The sequence below is a fragment of the Ischnura elegans genome, chromosome 7 (genome assembly GCF_921293095.1).
Source record: "Ischnura elegans chromosome 7, ioIscEleg1.1, whole genome shotgun sequence".
In the NCBI taxonomy this organism is placed as follows: Eukaryota; Metazoa; Arthropoda; class Insecta; order Odonata; family Coenagrionidae; genus Ischnura; species Ischnura elegans.
In genome coordinates this window covers 116,619,997-116,645,805 of record NC_060252.1, presented here as the reverse complement: position 1 = coordinate 116,645,805, position 25,809 = coordinate 116,619,997, and the positions used below count along the sequence as shown (strand labels likewise).

The 25,809-nt window shown below is 38.8% G+C and overlaps 1 protein-coding gene and 1 long non-coding RNA gene across 5 annotated transcripts in view; one reads left to right on the top strand and one right to left on the bottom strand.

The window, feature by feature from the left end:
- The window catches only part of LOC124161954 (deoxyuridine 5'-triphosphate nucleotidohydrolase-like), an 86,020-nt gene that overhangs the window by 8,343 nt on the left and 51,868 nt on the right, over positions 1-25,809 (bottom strand). Inside the window, exons 1-4 of one of the 4 annotated variants that reach the window (XM_046538233.1) lie at positions 24,778-24,881; positions 24,270-24,691; positions 24,136-24,187; positions 23,791-24,059 (exon numbers count right to left, since the gene is read on the bottom strand). The exons of 2 other annotated variants lie outside the window; for them this stretch is intronic. In XM_046538233.1, the coding sequence (XP_046394189.1) occupies positions 24,180-24,187; positions 24,270-24,691; positions 24,778-24,881 (534 nt within the window). In that variant the 3' untranslated portion in view covers positions 23,791-24,059; positions 24,136-24,179. Of the gene's footprint in view, positions 1-23,790; positions 24,060-24,135; positions 24,188-24,269; positions 24,692-24,777; positions 25,047-25,809 lie in introns of those variants that run through there. One more of the 4 variants, XR_006865452.1, reaches the window with a different exon arrangement.
- LOC124161957 lies at positions 22,384-24,865 on the top strand. Its single transcript, XR_006865455.1, has 3 exons — positions 22,384-22,620; positions 23,407-23,759; positions 24,787-24,865. It is a non-coding gene; the product is annotated as an uncharacterized LOC124161957 (long non-coding RNA).

The following is a 25,809-nucleotide window of genomic DNA, read 5'->3' as shown; positions in this document are numbered from 1 at the left end:
ATTTAAGAAGTGAATCACATTTCATTAAAAAAATCCAGGAGCGATTACTTTGTCTAATGTGTGAAATGTACGGGTAGTTTTCTATTTTTCACGGCAGTAGGAATGATATTTCAAAGCACTTGGAGACGCAAGAGCATAAAAGATATTTAAATACTTCTGCATCTTCCTCCAAAATACAGAAATTTATAATAAAAACGAAGAAAAGAAACTTGCATCAGCAGAAGGATGTCTTTCCATGCCATTTTTCAGAGTCATTCCTTCAGATCTAAGGCCTGTACATCACAAGTTATCAAAACGGTTTTGCTGCGCACATGATAAACAACGCCGTTCAAAAAGCTGCTGTTTTGTTGCCCGCAGGTGAGGAAAATATTTTCATTAAAATATATTTCTATTTCTACATTACACTGTGCGTCTTCAAATGCTGAAAGAATTTTGTGAAACTGCGGAAGTCGCATGTATAAGAAAATACTTGGTTACTGTAAAACGCGCTAGTTATCTCTTTCGTCAGCAGTAGATAGAATTTTTAAATTATACCACACCATGAATTCCTACTTTCTATATCAGGTTTAATGTCCTAGAATTGTAGAGGAGAGTTTTGAAAAAGAATCCTCAAATTTAGCTAGAGTTTAAAAACAATCAATCACCTTTTTTTAAAATGCTATTGAAGTTATTGAGGGTGATAAAATTTTGGTAATCGAAGTAGCGAATGAAGTTTAAAATATCTTAATCAAAAGTGGTCAGAAAGTCAAAGCGGTCGACTAAAATCTCTACGACTTTGACCCCCAATATGACTTTCGGAGGTCAAAGTAAATTGTTGTACGAAGAATGAACTGCGTAACCGACTTTGGCACCGTTCAAAACCTATGGTTTGACACGTTGGTTGTCATGATGGCCAGACATTTAACTCTATGACCTTTGACCCCCATTGAGACCTCGGTGGTCAAAAAATCAACAACACGGATCTATTAACTGAAAAATCGACTTTGGCACCCTTCAAAACATATGGTTCGAAACCTGTGTGTCACGATGGCCGGACGTTTACCTCTATGGCCTTTGACCTACGTATTAACTTTGGAGGTCAATTAGTGAATAATACGGGTATTTGGACAATACCAATGACTTGGGTGCCCTATAAAATCCATGGATCGACACCTTTGTTGGTATATGCTATTCTTTTTGCCACCCTTATGACCTTGACGGTGACCTTACTGGGTCAAAGGCTGAATTTTCGTAAATGAAAGTGTTTTTTTCGGGTTTCATGTGTCCGAAAACCCAAGAATTAACATTTTGGTCAATGAAATTCAGACATTTTTCAATATCGATTTTGTACATTAAAACCACATAAGGCAAATTAAAATTTTTGGTTTGGACCCACATTGTGAGGTCAAAAGGTCATAATTGTAAAATTTTGCTTAAACTCAACAAAACTTAGGACCTTTCCCCGTATAAGTGTGCCAATTCTCATGAATATTGCTCGATGCAAAGTTACTAAAATTACGGGTTAAAAATGACACACGACCGTTGGGACAGTCTTAATATTCATTTTCTAGGAATGTCACCGTTAGGTTAATCTACTAGTAATAAGTAATATTTCTAAAATAATTTTGCCTTTTTATGGACCCCTCCCTTCATCCTATATGAGATATCGTAGGATTTTACTCCTCGCCTTCTTTCTAATCTCACGTAGGATTTTTCAAAATTCGTATTTTCAGTGTAAATACGTTAATCTAGGCTTAATTGTTTTGGGCTCATAAATAAAACGATTTGTTTAATTATTTTTATTGAAGATTACCGAGATCGCAATAAACTGGTTTTTGCGGAAAAAATTACGTGATACATTCCAGAACCCCTACTTTTTACCTAGAGGGGGTGAAGCCATGGTCTAGGGGGAGGAAAGCCATGGTCTAGGGCGGGAAGCCATGATCTACGAGGGGGGGCAAGCCAAGTTGTGACATTTTAGCATGAAAAAGATGAATTAAACCAACATTATAAGAACATTATAACAGCGCTTTTTTAGTTTATGAGATTATTTCATTGAAAAAATAGTTTTATTTCAGTTACTTAACTTATAATAATACATATCATTTTTCGTTCATGGTTTGAAGAAAATTTGTTGAATACTTTCGTTTTAATTCAGTACTGATTTTGCTTAAGGACTTTTGCGATTTTTGCTTCTAGGGGGACAGCTGCTCCCCCTGCCCTTCGCTGGGTACGGTCATGTTTACATATGACATTCTTAATCAATTTATTTAATACGATCGCTTCTCGCTTTATCTTGATTTACTTAGCTTTTTGCGCACAGTCAATGTTATTAAATGCCTTAGTTCATCGTAAAAATATATTTATTAAGTGAATAATCATTTTGCGTGCCCAATATCGTCACTTTTCAGCGACTTTGCAGCGGATGAGCGTTAAAATATCTCAAGCGCGCATACGGAATATCGTCTGCAGTCCCAACCGTGACGTCACGCTCCCTCATCCCACCCACTTCCACGCCGTGCGATGTTGGCCACAGCGTTCCGCCCGAATGGCAGGTCTACTTACTTAAATGGTCTAAGGCTCGACACTTAGACCATATAAGAACTAGACCCGCCATTCCCCACCCCTACCCATGTCTCGCCGTGTGGCCAACATCTCCCCTCGGCTCCCTTCCTTCCCCGCCCACTTTTAAAGCGGCGTGACGACACGGTTGGGACGCTCATCGTCGTAGCGCATTGCTACGAATCGGGATTCACTGTATCACTGCGGTATTCTGACAATTTTCTTCGCGATTTTTCAATTAGAAGTACTAATATTTATTGCGTTATGTATGAGAAGTATTCTCTCAGCCATGGTTGGATTGGTGGACTTACAATTAATGAACAGTGGCATTTTTCGGCATTGGCAGCGACGAAAAAATATTGTGGCAGTAAAATGAAGACAAAGCCCTTGGTAAACTTCCGCAGATTTTTTTCTTATCCCGTTAGCGATCTAGCATCATTCAGAACATCGTTATAAAAGCATGAAATATTACACAAGAGTTGTAAACGGGGGGAAATTTAGAAAGGAAAAGGTTCATGGTGTAAAGAATTTGCCGGTCGTCCACGAAGTAACGCGGCAACGCCTTCGCATATAGTAATTTTTAAACGGTCAATTATGCGATGCAAATTGAACTGCGCGCTAGTGCTATTAAAAAGGGATGTCAACAAATCAGCATTCATATTATTTAGGTAAGTAATTTAGTTATTTCATAAATGCATAATTTTTTACTTAGCAGACAGCTCTCGTGTTATTTATATTTTGTGATGGTGGAAAAAGGTCCAGCGCCGGCTTTGCAAGTGACAACTACGATTTACGTACGCTACGGAAAATTCTGGGAACAAATAATGCCTATCAACATATTTATAATTAGAAAGAAAGAGAGGATTGAATTAAAATAATTTTAAAAATAAATTTGCTTTATAACAATCAATTATATTTAATATATTGAATAACTTATTAAATATTTTCATCTAATGTTGTACGTGTGTACTTACACTGTACATACTTCAATTAAATTTTTTTAAACAATTTACGACATAATTTAATTTTTTATATTCTTGTCACCAGGGTTTGGGAGTCCTCCTTGGGGGAAACTCAGGAGGTATTCCTCCCAACTCCTTACCTCCGAAACTCTTGGGAGGAGAACTCTGTTCAGAGGAAATAAAAAAACTCAGAGCTTTTTTCTCCTCCAGCATATGTCAAGAGGTGAATGAAAAGGCTTTCCTCCGAAAAGAGTTTCCTCCCAAAAGAGCTAGAGCAATACAAAAAAGTATTTACGGCACATGTGGCAGAGCTCTGGACAGAGTGGAGACATGCGGTCAGTTCTTTCGCCGAAGCACTTCGAAGGGTCGCTAATCCGCGACCAGCTCACCCACGCAGGACCGTCTCCTCGACCCTACGAGCAGGCAGCCTACGTCCCGAAAAGTGACCTCTCCGACTGCAAGTTGAAAATCAATCACTCAACCCGATCATGAAAGAATGATTGTTTTCATCGCACTCCCGCTAATCATGCAATCAAGTACGTCTTTGAACCGTGTTTCATCGATGAAAAATAACGATTTTGTTACTAACTTTGCTAAAATGGCCATTTTTCCGGTTGTCCGCAGCCACGTCTCTAGAAGAGTTAACAAAATCGTTATTTTTCATCGTAGAAACACGGTTCAAAGACGTGCTTGATTGGCGGGAGTGCGATGAAAACAATTATTTTTTGATGATCAGATTGATTGATTGAATTTGAAATCGCAGTCAGAGTGGTCACTTTTCCGGAGGTAGGCCCCCCGCTGGTAGGGTCGAAGAGACAGTCCTGCGTGATTGAGCTCGTCCAGGATAGGGCCGTGGATTAGCGACCCTTCGGAGTGTGCACCACACCCATCCTGGAAGTACCTGCTCCATGGGCCCACGAAACGCATTTTAACATATTCGCCGCATGTGAGGAGAAGGTTTCCGGAGATTGAACAGCAGCGAAAGAGTTAACTGTAGAAGTGATAGAAATGGCAAAACTTTGAATATAAAATGACTAGTAACTTTAACTATATTTGAAACATTTTTGGAGAGCACTTATAAATTATTCCGCGCAGTTTTTGGGCCATGCGGGATAGTTTTTGGAGAAATTTTTGGCATAGACACGCAGGGCTGTGAACAACTGCGAAATTCTCCGATGACTAACACTAAAAACTACTAAAAATCAGAACCACTTATGACCTGTACTTTTCTCTTTTCTCTTCCTTACACTTTCTTCTTTCGCTCTCTGTACGTTAAGATTATCGGAAAGTGAAAAAAACATAATATGTCAGTTTTTTCGATGTAAAACAACATTTTCTTTCTTTGCATTGTATTAAAATTTATTCAAGAATGTTTGTGTGCATGAATAAAATATGAGCCGTTTTGCTTTTATTTCGGAACTCTTTTATTTTGCAAATAATTTGCTTTTATTGTAACCCAAATATATAATTAACCCAAAATATAGATTAAACTTGGTATTGTTCATGAATTTTAGAGGACCAATCAGTATGTAAATGAATATAGCACTTTTGGTAATCACTAAACATGTGACTGCTAATAATGAGTAATTGCTCCTTCACTTTCGCCAAAATATGGCATCATCTTCTCGTCAAAAGATAATTTATGAGAAATTGGATCAAACCGTAGAAATATTTGGTTGAGCTCGCAAAGTATGGACGTATCTTAGAAAACTTATCCCCCTGGTCCAAACTTTTGTTACCAGTCAGGCGTAAGAACATTTTAGGTTCAACAAAACGCTTCCGGAACATCGTTTGACGCACATTAGGAACACGTCCTTACTCCAGTAATATTTTATGCTAAGGTGTTATAACCACTAAACATCAGAACGGAAGAAATACCACGCTTTTGGAATCTTTTCTGAGAATTTCACGCACTATGATCACTGGCGATAGTGAACAACTTAGGCTGCATATGTGAGTTCAGGTTCTTTGGAGGGAACGATTGTTCAACAGACAACCACAGATACAGTAGAAGCAGATGGAACGGAACATCGCCCCTTCTATATACCGTAATACCCAGAAAGCCCTTTACCTGAGTCAAAATACCAAGAAATATTTTTCTTGGTATCCCAATGCATTCATAGTCACTCATAGTTCTCAAAAAATTTCTTTCGAAATAACCTGCACCCTCATTTGGAGCCTTACCAGCTCATTATCGTCAGCAGCCAGTGGGCATGAATTTCTCAGAAAATAATGCGATAATGTGATCCCTCTTATCTCTCCATTCATTTTGCTCATTCGCCAACCCCTGCTGTGCACGGAGACCCATTGGTGCCGGGATATCCCCGCCCAGCCTAACTATGCATTTTACCCTCCCACTACCTTCCCTTTGAATCCTAGTCAACAACACCACGTAAATACGACTTTACGATCTATTTGCTAACCCTCACATACTCACTTGCTTTTAACATACTTGTCAACTGTGGTAAACAGATCGTTCTTAACTTAGAATGCCAGTATGTCTTGGAATTGCAGACGCCTACAGAAATCTGGACATTTTTCTGGAGAACTGTATAGCAAAGTTTTTATGCATCCTTTGTTTAGGTCACAGTAAATTTCCACTATAGCACAAGTAAACGCTGATTTAATCTTGCTCGATACGTGAAGTCAAAAATATCAAACAGTCACAACTCGGTAAAAACTCACCACCTGCCAAACATCCTAGTAAAGACCCTTCAACACTTATATAGATGTATATTTAGGACTAAAATACTGTACAATTGCCTGAAACTAAAGTTTCGCCATAAAAAGGTAACATATTCTTGATAAGCTTTTCATTTTTCAGTCCAAAAAGAAACGCTCTACACGACTACCGCCGCGGCGCGCCGTTTCCCTAGATTACCGGGGTCCTCCCAACGTTGCGTTAACGCAACACTTGCTTTATTGTTAAATAATTTGAGAACCACATAGTCAAATTCACCCAATCTGTTGCAATGGCCTAGAATACAAATGCATCATTGTATTTGCAGAGAGTTATAATCATCGAGTGTCTCAGATTTAACATAATATGTAAACTTTGAAGATAACCTAAAATAACAACTTACATATAAATGAAAAGGCCATTGTAAGAACAAAAGTTACAAAATTTCTTCCGTGAAAAAATTCATAGCATTTAAGAAAGCATTGAACTACCTATACTAAAAACATTAACTACTTATCAATAACAAATACGGAGAGAAAAAATCGCAAAGTTTGCGTTGCGTTCACGCAACGTTGGGAAGAAATGGGTTAAATTTACGATTTTTTAGGATATGCAATAATCAGTATTTATAGCGAAAATCGTTTGTAATATCTTTGTATTCAAAGGTTGGCAAGAGGTTATAAAAAATAGTCGCTGTAATTTTGGCTCACGACAAAGAACTGAGAGAATCATATTTTATTACATTACGAGGGCTTTTTTCTTAGAAGTTAAATCGGATATTCTATCGAATTTCACCGCAAATGTACACTTAGAATGTAGCTAACAGAGTAACGTATATTTTTAGATGTAAACCATTACAATATCGCTCCTATAAACTTGCCAGTAAGTTATAAAAATAACAATTAAACATCTAACCTTAGCGTCTCCAAAAATTGTTCTAGGTGATGATCAACTCCGTTAATATGAACGCTAGAATTCCGTTTAAAATTTGGAACCAATCAGCAGAACAAACAGAATGTAATTCCTCGCATTGATTTTCAATAAATGCAACATGAGCGTTTTTAGTTATTTTAACTCATAAACAAATAAGTGACCATGAGCACCTTCGTTGAGTGGGACACTGAGAGCCGGAATGGGCCGAGGTAATCCCCACGCGGACAATAGGAAAGGATCGGACCTCTCACGCCGAGGGACCCTAATGGCGGTTGGGACCCACTTTTCATTTCCTCTCAGAGTCCTCACAGCATAGCTCTAACAAGAGGAGAACATTTGGTTACCTGAAATAATCCTCAAAATAGCTCTTCCTCCACGACAAAATGTCCTCTTCCTCGATCGGGAGGGAGTATTCTGGCTTCAGAAACGCGTGCGAGTTTTTCGTCTTTCTCCCTTCTCCTATTCTCCCCTCTCGGAGGAGGATCTCAGATTTCCTCTCGGAGTTCCTCCTTGAGGAGGTGAATGTATTGAGAGGAAATAAAAACTCCCAAACCCTGCTTGTCACAATACGTAAGAAAAGAGGATGCGGATTCAAAGATGATCTAAGAAGTGAATTTCATTTTAATAAAAAATCCAGAAGCGATTACCGACTCTGTGAAATGTGTGAAATGTAATGGATAATTTTCTATTTTTCACGGCAGTATGATATTTCGAAGCACTTGGAGACGCAAGAGCATAATAGATATTTAAATACTGCTGCATCTTCCTCCAAAATCCGGAATTTTTAGTAAAAACAATTTATGGAGACGAAGAAATAAACTAGCATTAGCAGTAGGATGTCTTTCCATGCTATTTTTCATAGTCATTCCTTCATATCTAACGCCTGTACATCACAAGTTATCAAATCGGTTTTGCAGCGCACATGATACATAACGCCGTTCAAACGGCTGCTGTTTTGTTGCCCGCAGATGTGGAAAATATTGTCATTAAAATATATTTTTATTTCTACATTACACTGTGCGTCTTCAAATGCTGAAATAACTTTGTGAAACTGCGGAAGTCGCATGTATAAGAAAATACTTGGTTACTGTAAAACGCACTAGTTACCTCTTTATTCGTCAGCTGTAGATAGAATTTTTAAATTATACCACTCTATGTATTCCTACTTTCTATATCAGGTTTAATGTCCTAAAATTGTAGAAGAGAGTTTTAAAAAAGATTCCTCAAATTTAGCTTGAGTTTAAAAACAATCAATCACCTCTTTTTCAAAATGCTATTAAAGTTATTGAAGGTGATAAAATTTTTGGTAATCGAAGTAGCGAATGAAGTTAAAAATATCTGAATCAAAAGCGGTCAGAAAGTAATTTTCTTCCATTAACCATCTGTAAGAGTTTAAGCGAGCTCGAAGTGGGTGCAATAAATCATGCAGATATCATGAATCACGTTAAAAATTTCTAAAGTAACTGCAAAGATTATTTAGAAGAGTGGACGCTATATTAAATTATATTGAACATTTTCATTGGATTACATTAAAAGATGAACTTAATTGGAATGATGTTCTAAAATCATTCGATCATTGTGCATAAAATTTTCCATATAATAATATTTCCAAAAACGAACTTTTTAATGACATATCATTATTTAAAAAAATATATTGGTTAGAAAAGGGTAAAATCTTGGGCTTCTGCACAAATCGTGATAGAGTACAAATGGTTATTAATATTTAATCATTTGAAAGGCATATTCCATACAATATTGCCCTAAAATTAAGGAATATTCTTTGCCCTTACCACAAGCAATTGCTGCGACTGAACGCGTTTTTTCTACTGTAAATGAAGTGCGTGCATCAGAAAAGCAATTCAATGTGTGAAATATAACTAAACAAATTCGTGTGAAAATTTCACGACCTTTTCCGCAAAAGAAATGAAGAAAAAAATCACTCAAATATAAGAAATATGCCAAAGAAAAAATTATACTAGACTTAATTTTTCATGCATCATATTTGCTATTCTTTTTGCCACCCTTATGACCTTGACGGTGACCTTACTGGGTCAACGGTTGAATTTTCCTAGATGAAAGTGTTATTTTCGGGTTTCTCGGTTCCGAAAACCTAAGAATTGACATCTTGGTCAATGAAATGTAGACCTTTTTCTATCTCGATTTTTTTTACATTAAAACCACATAAGGCAAATTAAAATGTTTGGTTTGGACATTGTGAGGTCAAAAGGTCAAAATTGTAAAATTTCGCTTACACTCAACAAAACTTAGGACCTATCCCCATAAGTGTGCCAATTTTCATGAATATTGCTCGATGCAAAGTTACTAAAATTACAAGTCAAAAATGACACACGACCCTTGGGACAGTCTGTATATTCATTTTCTAGGAATGTCACCGTTAGGTTAATCTACTTGTAAATAAGTAATATTTCTGAAATAATTTTGCTTTTTATGGATCACTCCCTTCACCCTTTGTGAGATATCGTGCGATTTTGCTCCACGCCTTCTTTCTAATCTCACTAAAGATTTTTCAAAATGCGTATTTTCAGGGTAAATGCGTTAATCTAGGCTTAATTGTGTTGGATTTATAAATAAAATGATTTCTTTAATTATCTTTATTAAAGATTACCGAGATCGCAATAAACTGGTTTTTGTGGAAAAAATTACGTGATACTTGCCAGACCCCTTCCTTTTAGGGGGGAAGCCATGGTCTAGGGGGAGGAAAGCCATGGTCTAGGGGGGAAGCCATGATCTAGGAGGGGGGGGCAAGCCAAGTTGTGACATTTTAGCATGGAAAAGATGAATGAAACCAACATTATAAGAACATTATAACAGCGCTTTTTTAGTTTATGAGATTATTTCATTGAAAAAATAGTTTTATTTCAGTTACTTAACTTATAATAATACATATCATTTTTCGTTCATGGTTTGAAGAAAATTTGTTGAATACTTTCGTTTCAATTGAGTACTGATTTTGCTTAAACACTTTTGCGATTTTTGCTTCCAGGGGGTCAGCTGCTCCCCCTGCCCCTCGCTGGGTACGCCCATGTTTACATATGACATTCTTAATCAATTTATTTTACACGATCGCTTCTCGGTTTATCTTGATTTATTTAGCTTTTTGCGCAGAGTCAAGGCTATAAAATGCCTTAGTTCATCGTAAAAATATATTTATTAAGTGTATAATCATTTTACGTGCCCAATATCGTCACTTTTCAGCGACTTTGCAGCGTATGAGCGTTAAAATATCTCAAGCGCGCATACGGAATATCGTCTGCAGTCCCAACCGTGACGTCACGCTCCCTCATCCCACTCACTTCTCCGCCGTGCGATGTTGGCCACAGCGTTCCACCCGAATGGCAGGTCTACTTACTTAAATGGTCTAAGGCTCGACACAAAAACAACTGAAGAGCTGGTTTATGCGTCGAACGGAAGTCTTCGGGCAAACAAACAAAGCGATGCAGCTCATATGGTAGATGAGGCAATTCATATAAGCCCCAGTAGAGCCAGAAATATAAGGCAAGCTTGTTATATCCATAGATCTGACACCAAGGTACATAGTTCTTCCCTACAATGCAGACGAGGCATTAGGCTTAGTGATTGAGGCAAAGTTGACTAAACATCAGTATACTATGTCCATCAGGAAAGGGGCCAGATCTCTAATGGCAGCAAGTCTTTAACCTCCTTAAGAAGAAATTCTTTCTGTAAAAAAAAACTGTGCTATCCTTTTGGTGCTACGACTGCTTTCATCCCCAAACGTAGACTCGGCACCCGCGTACAAAGACAGTGAAGAAACTAATGATGAGGAGTAATTGTTTTACTTCCTCATATCTATTTGCTTCCTATAATTATTGATTCATTAATTAATTATTCCACGAAATACTTTCATTAAAGATATCTCCCCCCAAAGCATAATGGTCATGTAATTATCTCTAAGTGAGAAAACATCCATTCATTCGTGTAAAACTGGATTTGGCGACTTATAAATGCGTAAGTGTTTTTCAGACCACCATTGCATCACACGTCGTTGTAGTATAATTATTCAGAAAAAAAGCGAATGCGTATTTATTTTTTGAGAAAGTCATTATACATGCATTAGAAGATATATTAAAGTTGTGTAACACCATCATATACCTCTACAAATGGGACAGTCGACTTTTGTCCGGAAAAAAGCGCTCCCCAGACCACTGTGCGCCGGGATAACAAACAAACCACGTCAGACTGAGCAGAGTCCTCTGGATGGCAGTTTTCTGCACTACTCCCTCATAGGGTCCCTCAACTTTGTAGTGTGTTATCAACAATCCAGAGAGCTCTGAGACTGAGAGGCACCGACTTAACTGGGAGCCTCTTAACTGAGTTCCAAAACTATCTTAAAAACGAACTTCGTCACTTAGCTGAATGAAACTCATTACTCTCACAGCACTATTCAAATTATACTTTGAACGGTTTGAGAAAGAAACTTTCAGTACAAATTTTTGATCAGAAGCAAAATCTTGGAAAAATTCTTTGGGTGAATCAGGAACAAACTTTTAAAAATGTTATCCAGCTCACATAAAAACACCTTGCCAAACTAATAATTTCCTGTATTTTCTGAGGCATCTGCAGCTCGATTCTGTAAATGTGATATCTGCGTTTATATGTCTGATAGTGCAAGCACATGCCACTATTCACGATTTATACTGGTGAAAATGTTTCTGGCGCGAATACGAGTTGATTATTAACAGTTTCTGTTAGAGGACGAGATGTTTACGTGTCTTAGTATTTCTATTGTGTCAACAGAAAAAAGTATCACGTTGGCCTTATTACTGAACGGCAGCAAGAATGCATGGAAGATATGGAATAGATGATTATTTTTTACCTTAACGTACTGAAGCATGCCCCGGCAAGCCATCTAAACGTCTAAGAATTAATCGTGGTGTGAGCTCAGTGACAATATTCATCGCCAATCCTCGAGATACGTGGGACAAACACTTCTTAAATGCTCTTCCCGCATCTCGAAGGGATTGTTGATATCGCGTTACTGCCGCCGAAGTATGTGCATCTGTTGCCTCCATCGACATCGATGCTCATGCAAAAGTAGCGGAGTTATGTGAAGAGCCTCCATTCTCCTTAATAAAAACAAATCGAAGGCTTGAACTTACGAAACCAATATTAAATACATCTGTTAGCATTCAATACCGTACAATACTTTTACAATTGGTTCTACTCCAAATTATTATGAACATTATAAGTTGTGAGTATTTGACTTGTACATTCTAGCAGATGCACAAATATAAGATAATTGTCAAACCCTCAGCGCAGGGTTTAACTTCTCACCAACTTCAATTGCAATAAAGGCCAACCAATTAAAATAGTAGGCGTATGTAAATTTAACTTAACGATTTTCTTTTATTTGTTTTTAATACATATTATACATGGGAAGTGACAATATAAAATAGCCACCATCGTAATGAATGAATAATGTGCTATTAATTATCAATCACAGCGAAAATTCATGAGGAAAAATTAGCCGCGACGAAGCTACCACAGGCTCTCTCGGGCGTGAATACTTTCACGGACGCGGAAGTGATAGTGATGTCACTAAAAAGTTTCCGATTCGCTCCAGCGTCAAAGCCGTGTATACATTGACGAAATCCGCTTGTGACGGTCATATCAAATTTACAGAATCGAGCTGCAGGTCTTTGAGAAAATAACTGTACATCACAATGAACTGTTTCAGAAACGATTCATGAATAAAATAAAAGAAAGAAAATAGTAATCCTAACAAACGAATTCTGCGCGGGCCGGCGACAGTATGTAGACAGAGCAGTGTAACAATATCGTCAACAAAAGGGAAAGATCAAACTGTGATGTAACAGAAACCATTTCACATTACACTTAATAAAGAAAATAAACGTCCGCCAGTGTTTTAACAGAGAATGTACTCAATCAGCCATTAATTGACATGAATCACAAATAAATTATAATTAAAATGCATTAAAAGTTATAAAAAATTACTATAAGATTCTGGTATTCTACCGATGAAGGTAGGTTTCCATGGAGTGTTCAAGAAGTGATCTGGAAGCCTCCCTTTCCTTCCAGCACTGCCTTCTTTAATTCACTGTAACGCCTACTCTCTTTCAATCTATCTAAAAATCCTATTCTTTCCCTTCCCCTCCCTCGTTTACCCAACATTCTACCTTCTAACACCATTTTCAACATTCTCTCATACCTTCTGTCTCCTCCGTATGTAATCTAAAAGCTGCCTCTCCTCACCCACCATGTCCAGTACTTCGTCGTTCCTGTTCCTCTCCATCCATTTCACCCTCCCCATCCTTCTCAATTCCCACATCTCGAATGCCTCCAATCTTCTCTCGTCTTCTTTCCTCAGTGTCCACGTTACCGCACTGTAGAGAGCTACACTCAAAATCAAACTCTTAAATAACGATCCTGTCAGAAGCTCCTTCCTGTTCATCTGTTCATGAACGCCTCCTTTGCTAGTGCAATTCGCTTCCTGATGTCCTTGTAACTGTGTCCGTTTTCCTCTAATGTGCTGCCCAAATAGTTAAACTGTTCTACCTGTTCAAGTTTTTCCCCACCTACTTTTATCTTGAGTCTCACAACCATCGCTCGCGATACTTTAAATAACCGCATTACCTTCGTCTTCTTGTGATTAATCCTCATCCCATACTCCTCGCACCGCTCGTATAACGCACCCACTAGAGCCTGTAGTCCCCTCGCTGACTGGCTTATCAGCGCTTAATCATCCGCGAACCTTACCGATATATACATCATTCCTCCCACCTTCACTCCAGCTTCCAAATCGTCCCACGCTTCTCTTACCATCTCCTCAGCGTATACGTTAAAAAAAGCGGCAATACAGGACAGCCTTGCCTTACACCTCGGCCAATGCCTGCCCACCCATATTCTCCGTCCGCTACCCTCACTTGCGCAGTCTGGGCCAAATAAAGATTACGACTAAGTCGTAAAACGTATCATATGGCAACTAACTATGCGGACGATTTATTAATTTTGCCCCAAAGTAAAACTGAATTTTTTTATTTCCTGTTGACATTGTGTTGACGATGGGCGATGTGGTCGATTTGGTTAGACGCGGGAAAATGAGAGGAAATTCGGCACGCCCGACGCTATTTTCGAGATGTAGGTGAGGGACCATGGGTCAGGAAGATAAGATTTGAGGACGAGAGGGAAAGGACACGTAAGGAAGTATCATGATCGCCTCAATCCCTCGACTCGATACCTGCGCGACAAGCGAAGTGTCGTCCGTGGATGGGAAATCGATTTGGAGTCTTGTCTCTCGTGAAGGCAGCCTCCACATCCCTTTCCCTTCTATCGAGCATGTCTTCCAAGAATGAATGCCGAAGAGGATGAAAGACGGACGTCTTATCCCAGGAATGCCAACCAACTCCTGCCCCACAGTCTCCTTCTCTGTATCCTGACAAAGTCCATCGAGTCAACCAACCCCGGGATGGCAGGATGGGTATTGGAAAGAGTGCTAAATATGCTGATGTAGGCGCACAGTGACTACCGTCATTGAAAAGAAAGCAAAACTCCCGAGTTTTTAGGATCTCTATCGTCTTAAACCAGGCAGTCAATTTCAATTCAGCAAAAAGCATACGAAAGAGAATTTATTTCTACGTCGAATCATTTACTAAAAAAATCTTTGGCTCCATATTATTTCCTGTACAATATTTTTTCTCAAAAAAAGCACTCGTTTTTATGCGCAAAATCTAGTTGTTGGAATTTCACCGCTGGGTTTCCCCGTGGTTTCCGTTCCAATAACTTTTATTTTAGATATAATGAAGACAAATACGGTTTTGACAGTAAGTGTAAATCAAGTTGTTTACACCACTAAAATGGATGGACTTCATGCAAGCAACGCAAACATCTACTAACTTCTGAGCCAATGGGCCAATTGAATTTTCATTGGCACTGTTGTATGCCGCAATATTAATGTAATGCTAGTACTTATAATATTTACATTAAATATCACTATTAACTTCAATATATAGACATTCCACTTTACAACAAATCATTTACCGTTACAGCACGTAGGGAATGTAATAATCCTAAAGTTTCAATTAGAAACTCATCACCATTGGCATCCTTTAAGAGGAGGTTACACAAAGCACTTTTCACTTAAACAACTAGCTGGTAAATATACATGACACTGAGCAGCGCCTACGACAAAGTGATATGTAGTAGTTTTTCACAGGTTTTTCACGCCCCCCTTCTTGTGTGGGCGTATTCCTGCAGTGGATGTTTTCGCTGAAGGATACTACACCCTTATTTTTATGTTTTCCCACAAAAAATTTCACACGTACTTGTTAACCTTTTTTATCATTTCACCAACAGTGTATATTGTACTGTAGGCTGCATCTTCCGGGTTTCACCGCGTCGTGGTTGTGTTGGTGACAACAGTTTCTCCTGCATTCCAGCAGGCGTCTTCAGGTCGATGTGATTATGCCGTGTTTTGGCTGCCGTTATATAGGCACCCCAGTGGTGTAGGTTCGCCCTGATTGGTCGCCTTGCGGCCAATAGCGTGGGGGTATGGGGCGAAGAGTCTCTTCCATGTGCTGTGGAGTGCGTAGCTATCCTCTCGATTGAAATTATGAGGATGTTTGGATATTTTAATCGCCTCTCGGATGATCCTCGGAAAATATCGGGATTCTCTGGCGATAACTTTTGTTTCTTCCCAGTTGATGTCGTGTCCAGGTTCACTGAGAGTGTGCTCGGCCACAGCCGACAAATGGAATTGTTTGTTTTTCACCGCTCTTCTATATTCTTGAATGCGGCACTTCACGGCTCTCCCGGTCTGTCCGATGTATGACATACCGCAACTGCATTCAATTTCATAAACTCCTTCGTAGGCGTGAGGAGAGATACGGTCCTTAGGAGTCGGAAGAAGTTCTCCAGTCTTCTTAACACAGTTGAAGCGTGTTGTTACGTCGAATTTTTTGAGGAGTCTCGCGATTTTTTCACTGGTGCCAGCCACATAGGGGATTGTCGCATAACCCGCTGCCTTGGGTTTCTCCGTTTTTGGACTTGGTGTCTTATTCTTGAGTTTTCTTTCCATCTTTGCGGTCCTTTTAAGGACCATGTCACTGTGATATCCATTGCTGGCCAGGGCCGTCACCAAATGTTGTTTTTCGGCGGGAAGTGAGAGTTGGTCAGAGATGGAGTATGCTCTGTGCACTAATGTCGAGATTAGAGCTGCCTTCTGAGTAGGGTGGTGGTGTGAGGAGGCGTGCAGATATCGGTCCGTATGTGTCGCCTTACGGTAGACTCCATGGCCGAGTTTTCCATTGGGTTTCTTCGTCACCAGTACGTCAAGAAAGGGTAGGCAGCCGTCCTTTTCCACAACCATGGTGAACTTGATTGAATCATGTTGGTTGTTGAGGTGTCGTAGAAAATTCTCCAATTCTTGCTCTCCATGTGGCCAGATGACAAATGTGTCGTCCACGTATCGGATCCAGAGGGTAGGTTTCTTTTTGTAAGAAGTCAGCACTAATTCTCAAATTCCTCCATAAACAGGTTGGCGATCACAGGGGACAATGGAGATCCCATAGCAGCGCCATCACTCTGTTCGTAGTAACGGTCATTCCATAAAAAGAATGAATTTCGAAGACAATGCTCCACAAGCCTGGGAAAATCTTTGGGTAATCCGTTATCGATGAGCTTTTCCACGATCTTGATGGAGTCGTTAATGGGTACGTTGGTAAAAAGAGACACGATGTCAAAGCTTACTAGCAGATCTCCATTCTTCACAGTAGTTTCCTGAAGTCGTTCAATGAAGTGCGTTGAATTCTTCACGAAGGACGACGAGTTTCCGGTGAAGGGTTGAAGTGCTTCAGCCAGGTATTGAGCCAAGAGGTAGGTGGGTGCGCCGATATTGCTGACGATAGGCCTGAGTGGAATGCCTTCTTTATGGACTTTAGGGAGTCCATAGAGTCTAGGTGGCTTGGACGCTGATGGCAGGAGTTTCCTTTGTACTTCTGCAGGTATGGAGGAAGTTTTGATGATACTCCTAGTAGATCGTTCTAATTTGGCTGTCGGATCGGATTTTAACTCTTTGTAGGTGGCACTACTCAGCAAAGTAGTGATCTTGTCATTATAGTCTGATCTCTTCATGATCACAGTAGCGTTGCCCTTGTCCGCGGGGATAATGAGGAGGTCCTCGTTATTCTTTAGCTCCTGTAATGCCTTCCTCTCCGCTGCTGTGGTGTTTGGTTTAGGTGGCCGTGTTTTCCTCAGGATCCGCGACACGTCCTCTCGAATCTCATCAGCAAAATTCTTGGGGAGACCGCGAATGGCAGCCTCTACTCCAGTCACGATCATTTCCTTGGGAATTATGCTTGGAGCAATGGCAAAGTTTCTCTCCTCCTTGGCGTTTCTTCAAAGATGCCGTGATTCTGACACTCTGCCACCCTGTGTCACAGTGAAACATCATCTAAAGACACCAACAGCAATGAGAATTCTTCGCCGAACCAGCGAAGCGATATTGAGAGAGAGAATCCACAACAACCGCCGCTCCATTCACCACTGTTCAGAAGAATTATACAGACTACACCTAGAATTGAGCTCCTCGCTGACAGCATCTGACTGGGATACTCTGGACCGAATTACGTCTGAATCATCCCGCAAGAAGTTTTCTTCAATCCAGGAGAAACAAATTAAGAAGTACTACAAACTCAAGAGCAGACAGCATCCCTTAGATGAGGTCCAAGGCCCTAAAAAGGACCATCGTACTATCGTGAACCTAACAGACGAACGGCTAAGCGATGCTGCAAAGTCAATTCTATCCAAGGGCTTGTCCCTGCCCTTTCTTTTTACTCAAAATCCATACCTTAATCACAGTTTTCAGCATTTCAATCTTGATATTCACTTCATCTACATCATTTATATTTAATTTATCTCCTGTAATAATTCCCTCACCTCACTTTCTACTTCCTTTTCCTCTGTCAATATTATCTATACATTCCTGTATACCTCTATTCTTATCCTCCTTCTGGGTCAGAAATACGAGTTCCATAGCAAATCTTACTCCATATATCTTAACTAGACTCTATTTGCACTTTGGTGCTGTGATTTTCCCTTTAATTCTCCTCTTTTTATTTATTCCAAGGATTATCTCTATCTCATCTGTCTTGCTCCGATCTGCATCACTAGAGATATATTTTAACATGCATAGCTGCAACGTATGTAATGAGAAACAGTCTATGAGAATGTTCATGTCACAAAGGCAAATTTCTTAATAGATTTATGAAAGTGGAGTGGATGTAAGGGAAATTGCTTTAATAATCACTTCATAAATAGAACATGGTACGATAAAATTATGTGAGGAAGTCATATTATTGCGTTTATGATAATGGAAGCACATACGTTAACCCTTTCGCGCCGAATGCCACACCAGTGCGGCGACGATTTTTTTCCATGAACAACGAATGCCACACCTGTGCGGCGTTAATTTTCCTAACCTAAGCAACGAATACCACGCCTGTGCGGCACAGGTCGAAAAAAGTGACCGTGGTGGACACAATAGACCCACGGACGCGGTCGCCCCTCGTGATCCGCCTTAGTGCGAGCCCAGTCCAATCTTCGGCCGCTCAGGTCGACCCTTTCTTATCTTCTCCATGCGGTCAACTACTGTTATTTGCAGTGTGTTTTCCAAAACTATATTTGTTGCTTACTTTTCATATCTATTGCTATAAATGAATTCACCTTTTTTTGCCGAACACATGGAAGTTTCAAACAAAATTCTAACGTTAATATCAACGAAGTTATAGACCAACTAGTAAATATACTAAATTCGTCTATATCAACGTTAGAACTTCGTTTACAATTTCTGCACGCTCAGAAAAGAAACACCAAATTCATTTTGAATGTAAAAAATCGATGCGAACAACAAATATTTTTATATATTTTGCACTAATATTTTAGCCAGTTGATCGCGGACTCGTCCTAGGAAGGGGCTTTTAATCCCTCTAGGGTCTGGGACGGAGGCCGAGGAAAGGGATCGGCACCCCACTGAGTTGGGTCCAAAAATGGTTAGGGAGGGAACCACTGCCTTCAGTCGACGCGAAAAAGCTTCGTACAGTGGAGTAAAGAAAACTTTCAAGAGACTCGTATTGAGGAAGAATTTCCCTCAACGAAGGTCCGGCGCGAAAGGGTTAATTATAAGTGAGTGATGTCAGTGAGGTGCATTCCGAGATTACTTGGTACAGCATTCAAAAGGATTACCCCAGAAGTAGGTTGTAAAAAAATTACTTACAGTGACAGCATGTAACAACATAATTACATTGAAAACCCATATCCCAAAAAGACAGTTGCAATAAAGGAGTCATCATGATGGAATCCTTATGCTTTGCAATTGATACAAATAAATTCTTTAAATGCTCTATAAATAACTGTATCTTTGTACAGTGATGTATCCATGGGGGGGGAGCTAAGGAGGGTATCCAATTTACTAACCTTGGATATCCAATTTACACTAGATAGAATGGTGGTATATTTCCGGCCCCCACTACAGCTGGAATTTGAACCTCACCTAGCCCACCCCCTTGTCCCTATCCTGGATCCACTACTGTCTTTGTATAATTTAGTACTCTGCTAAATATTTAAAACATGTTCAATGAAAGCTTCATATTTAATGGGCTGAGAATAAAAGAAAATACCTATCTCATGTATAGTAAGGAATTCATAAACACCACTGAGAGTCGAAATTTCATGCTTTTATTCTGATTAGATATGTTTTTCAACAGATTCTTTACAAATTGAACCCAGCAACTTTATTATCTTTACACCCATTTCATTTCCTTAAATCTTAAATACAATACAAGCCTTGCTGTTGATTAGATATGAAGTTAGTTACATTAGCACTTAAAACTTATTCTCACACAAGGTTTGCAAAAATAGTATTTACATAAAGAATAGATCCCCCATCATAAGCTATGAGCCAAAAAGAGTTGCAATATTTTGTTGCAGATGCATACTGTCATAACAACATGCAGCCTACTTGTAAAGTACGTAAGGTTTGCTGCAAACTGTACATTTATTTAATAATTGGATGGCAAGAGCCCTTGAAGTAACTGTGGTAGGGTTATGCACAAGTTATTCAAGCTTTATTCATTCTTCCCTAATTTAAATTTTCGACTGTGAAGCTATGTACATGATCAGTGATTTCTGAACATCCATTCAATTTTATGAAGGCAATGAATACATTTTCGATGGCATTATCATAAAGACTCACGGTCATCCCTATTACAGTAGCAACTACACTATTGACAGCCAGTATCAAAATATGTTTTACTTTATACTTCAAAGGTAAGGGTTACTTGGTGTCATCCAATAGGTGTTGATCTCTCAAATGAAGAAATTTAAACTTAGTTGTGTCCCTTATTGAAAATTTATTTGCCAGAGATTATGGATTTCATGAAACGTATTGCTTCTCAACAGTATATAGTCATATATAAGATGTCGTCATAAATAAGATGAGATAATTTAAAGTTATGAAATATCTGCTGCTAGCTGACAATTATATGGCTCAATGCTTTTCGAGTCTGTTACACGAGTGGCACATGACTGAATTTACCTCCTTATTGTGAACATTTTAATAAAACTAAAAATGATTCTATAAAAACACAAAAATCATCAAAGGAATTACCATAAATTAATTGATCATAACAATGACATCATAGTGATAGAAGCCTCGTTATCGTTTTAATGAACACTGATGAATTTTTCTATTAGACGGTGGTTGGTTATAAATTCTGTTATTTAAATTATGGCCATGGTGAGTACTTTGAAAACGGGAAAGGCTTTGATTATTCACAACTTGCAAGTTGTTCCTAATTCCGTAGGGAACGCAGAGATGATGATAAATTAGCTAGGGGGCCATACTAACGCCAAGAAGATATATCTTACTGCAAAAGTATGATTAAAATTTATCGTCATTATGATTACATAGTAGCCTCAAAATGTTCCTAAAATCTCTGGTGGCCTACTAAATAGAAAACCATTTCGATTGGTTTCACAATACAAATGTGAATCTTCGTTCTCGTGAAATAAGCACAAACAAGGTTAATTTACCACTATTTCTTGCAAAGGGACTCGACCTTGATTCAATCCATTCACAAATAGTCATTTATTATCTCCGTGTAATTTATGGTTTACACGTATATCAGCACTCATACAATTAACGCTTGTACTTGCCAAATATTCACAATTCGAGGCGAGTATTTTTATTTTAACGACACACTGATGATTGACCATTAGATCGTCAATGATTAAAACCGAAAATATTGGCTCATCTTCGTTTTCAAAGCTAACCATCACTTCAAAACAAACGTAAACAATTCTTTCACCATACTCCAACTCGATTTTTTAAATTTTGACTTTCGTCTGTTTCACTTTTCGCGATCAATTGTTGGTATGAGAATTACAGTAGCTGTGATTTCCTCTCGTTAAAGTTCCCATCAGCCAACCGGCGCACAGTGGGCCAAAATCCAAAAAAGCTGGCCAAAAGTCGAAAAATGAAGTTTGCGCAAATCAACCAAAAACAGTTGGTATTCATTATTAAGCATGTACTCTATAAGATAGGATACCATACAGAGCATGGAATACGTTAATATAAGTTTTACAGCTGTTTAAAGTAGAGCATGTCGGAGTGATTTTAGCGACCAAATTTTTTCCGTTGAAAATAGCTAAATTTGTAGCTTCATTACAGTGTCGTTGTTACGAATATTGGTTTCAATGTATTTTTATACATTAAATTGGTCTTCATAAAATGAATATGGACAGTGTTTGTTTGATTTTACTAGTTAATTCATATTTTTATAATTTTTCAAAAACTGTGTTGATTTTTCATTGAATTTTATTTTTAACGGCAATTATCGTTTGTTTATACATCAGAATACACGGAGTTATTTGCACTGTGAGATAGACAAAAGCATATAGAATAATGTCCAGAATGCAGTTTTTGCGATAACTTGCGATCCTAATTTTAACAACCATATTTCTGTGAATCCACCAGTAGTTAGCTTTTGTATGTTTTGCAACAATTGAGGTCAATTATCCATTAAAGGAGTCATTAATTACGATATCACCAGACGGACTTTCACAGCGACCTCTCCCCTCCCCCCTCCTGTCCTCCTCAGCTTTCTCAAGCTCTTCCATTCTCGGCTCCGAGAGGACAACACCGAGCCAACTCCCTACCCCCCCCCCCCCCCCCACTCATCTCTCTTGCGTGTCACGTACGGCACCGCTCAAAAGGGACCCTCCACTCACCGCTGTAACAATGGACTTCCGCACCTCAGATTTATGATCACCCAAGCGAGGTTTACGAGCAATTTTACGACTAGCCCCTTACGTGTTAAAGCTTCTTACCAAGAAGCAAAGGAAGATACCTCCACTTATCCTCTCGTCAGCGACAAAGAAGAACTCATTCTTCCCGATGGATACATACGAGCTGGATTGTCGGAGATACAACCGTCATGATAGGACTCAAAGGTAAGATTTTTTCCATTATTTTAAGGTATATTTTAGCAAAGTTAGAATAAATTGAATAAACCATTTATGTTCAGTAATATTATTGCATGTCGTTATTCCTTCGGAGGATATCTTCAAGTATGGAATGGGGAACTAGGAGAAAAAGGTGCGATACCATTTTATACAATGGGATGACGAAATGAAATTAGAAACGAGAATGCTGTACTTTATTTACCAGTGTATTACTGTACATTCATGTAACAGAGGGAAATATTAATTTAAAAAAGTTAATGTGAATATTTCTTTGAACCAAATTTTATTTCAAACCTTATAATTTCATGTATATGACGGTTATCATTTCTTACGTTAATGCTATCATAGCTTTTTTTTTACTCCATATTCCCGGTGATGAAAGGAAATAGTTTGATCGCCGACGTGATTCTTTCAGCAGGGGTATTGTCACCATTCCGATTACGCGTGGAATTATTATTCCTTCTTACGTCTCGTTCTGACGTCCAGAAATCTGATGTCTTACGACGAATTCAAAATCACAAATCCATCGACACAACCGTAACAAGTTAGGTAACAATTTAAGTGCATCCCTGTATCAGATCGCATCACGATAATTCGATTGATTTAGCTATGAATTGATGAGTGTGTATGTGACGGTAGCAAATACTAATTTAAATAAGTTAATGCAAATAATTCTTTGAATCAACTTTTATTTCAAACCTTATAGTTTTATATTATCTCCGTTATGAGTTAGATAATAGAATTTGAGTAATAGTAAGTTTTTTTTTCTTTTAGATCATGATACAGATTATTCTGTGGGAAGTAGAAGAAAGTTACTGCATATATTGGATTTGCATAGAACATCTTACATTAGCTGTGGATTCAATTACATACGTAGAAGATATGGAATATGTCGGGAGAGGCCTAGAAATGCATCAGATATCATATGGAGACTACTTCAATATTTACATCTGCTACGGAACCAGAAAAGATGCTGAAGCAGTAATCACTTTTGGAACTATACCAGTCAGAGAGACATCACAATTACTGATGCAGCTAATTCATCCCTAGATGTAATACGGATGGATGGTGCTGATTTATCTTCAATGTGTGATGCAAATGGAAGAGGAGAGTGAGCGGGAAGGAAGGTAAGTAAAAAATACAACATAAATTCTTTACTCAATTTTAATTAAATTGTTTTTTTTAAATACATAAACTTCGTCCCCTCCATAATTATACATCATTATTTCCTTCTCTGTCAAAGTAAAAATACTGGGAAGAATTAACTTTCTCATTCTTCCGTTAACAATTACCTTTCCCATCAGTTTCTCCCCAAAGCGAGTGCCTATTTTCTCGACCTTTAGGATTTTGAATTTAACACCATCTTCCATTTCCTCCTTCTTCAGAAATTCATTGGACGATTGGGTGTCCAATAATTTCTGGCGAACCTTTAAAAAAGAATGGAAAAAATTTTAGGGATTCAACTATACAGCTAAAAAGTCTACTAATTGATAAAATACTTACTGAAGAGGTGGAAGAGGTAGAAGGAGACGACGATGTTGAACAGGTCAGCAATCTAATGGAAAAAGAAAGAAATAATTTAAAAAAGTAGACATGTAAATAGACACATTGAATTACAATAAACTAAGTGGTATTACCAGAACTTCCAAATCCTCCTTTATCTCGTGAAGTCATTGAAAGGGTTTCATTGGTCACCTTAAACGTAACCCCCGTGGCAATCTTTTCAAATATAATCTGACATATCCGATCACCAGGAGAAATGGAAAAATCCATGCCACCATGATTGAATAGAAGTACCATTATTTCCCCACGGAAATCAGCGTCTATTATACCCGCCCCGACAGCAATCCCAAACTTAACCGCTAACCCGGAACGAGATGCTAGGTGACCGTACAATCCTTTTGGAATCTCAAAACAGAGTCCAGTTCTGACTAAACCCCGACCCCCCATAGGGATAATGCTTTCCTCGATAGCGGTTAAATCAAACCCAGCAGGCATTGAGTAAGAAGCGTAAGGTAGTGTGGCGAGTGGATGTAATTTTCTGACGTTGATGGATATTCTGAAGCAAGAAAAATAAAGAAAGGATTCTTACCTCCAATATAAATAATATCATATAAAATTCAAAATAAACTAAATAATATGTACCCCATTAAGGTGGAGTCCCTGTCCAAGGGAATATTGATGCCAGCGTCTGCAGCGGAGGTCACAGAAGCGGAGGAGACGTCGTTAAAGGCAGCAGCAGTATCCATTGCGGAGGCGGTGCGGGGACCAGGAGACGCAGGAGCTGGAGAAAATGACGATCTGCGTGGAAGTTGGTGGTGAAGAAGGAACACGTCAACAGATGAGCAGCTTTTTCACGGTAGAAGGCGGCAGCAGAGACGGTGCGGGAACTAGGTGTCGCAGGAGCTGACGAACTGCGTGGAAAGTTGGTGATGAAGAAGGAACACGTCAACAGATGAGCAGCTTCTTCACAGTATGAGGTGGCGGTAGCAGCGAAGTCAGAGTACGATTGCAGTGGAACGACGAGTGTGATTAACCAAGGAAGCAATGCAGGTATTTATACTAGGTGAAGGGTTAAGAACAGTAATGCATGGCGTAGAAAAAATGGAGAGGGGGTACAGCCATAACATCAGTCTGAAGAGCAGGATGAATCGTAAAAGGTATCGCTTGAATTGTATGAGTGAACGAGTCTTCTCTTTCTAGCTAGATTAAATTCCTTCACGTGACACAGATGTCGCCTTCTTCTATGCGTGTTAAACGCGAATGTAAATGAATGATTTGTTTCTCTTGGTATAGAATCATTAGATGATGAATCAAATAATGACGAGGGCTTGTGTTCTTGAAAACTATATGCACACTCTGAGTGATCCATTAAAATAAACAAAGGTTTTCGAATACAATTCGAGCACCAATTATCTTCCTTTTCAATTAATTCTACCAATGAAGTTAATGAATATATAACTGTATGATGAGAATAAACGTATACACTCATCGGTTTATGTGGGCGAATTCTACTAGCACAATTCCTACAAAACATAAGCCTTCCAGAATTGCACAAGAAGTAATAACTCATAATTACGACATGAATAGGATTTCCGATACAACTTTCCAGAATGTGAAGAAAATTAATTGGTGTTTGAAGAAGCAGTTGAAATGCATACTGAGATAGACGCGATT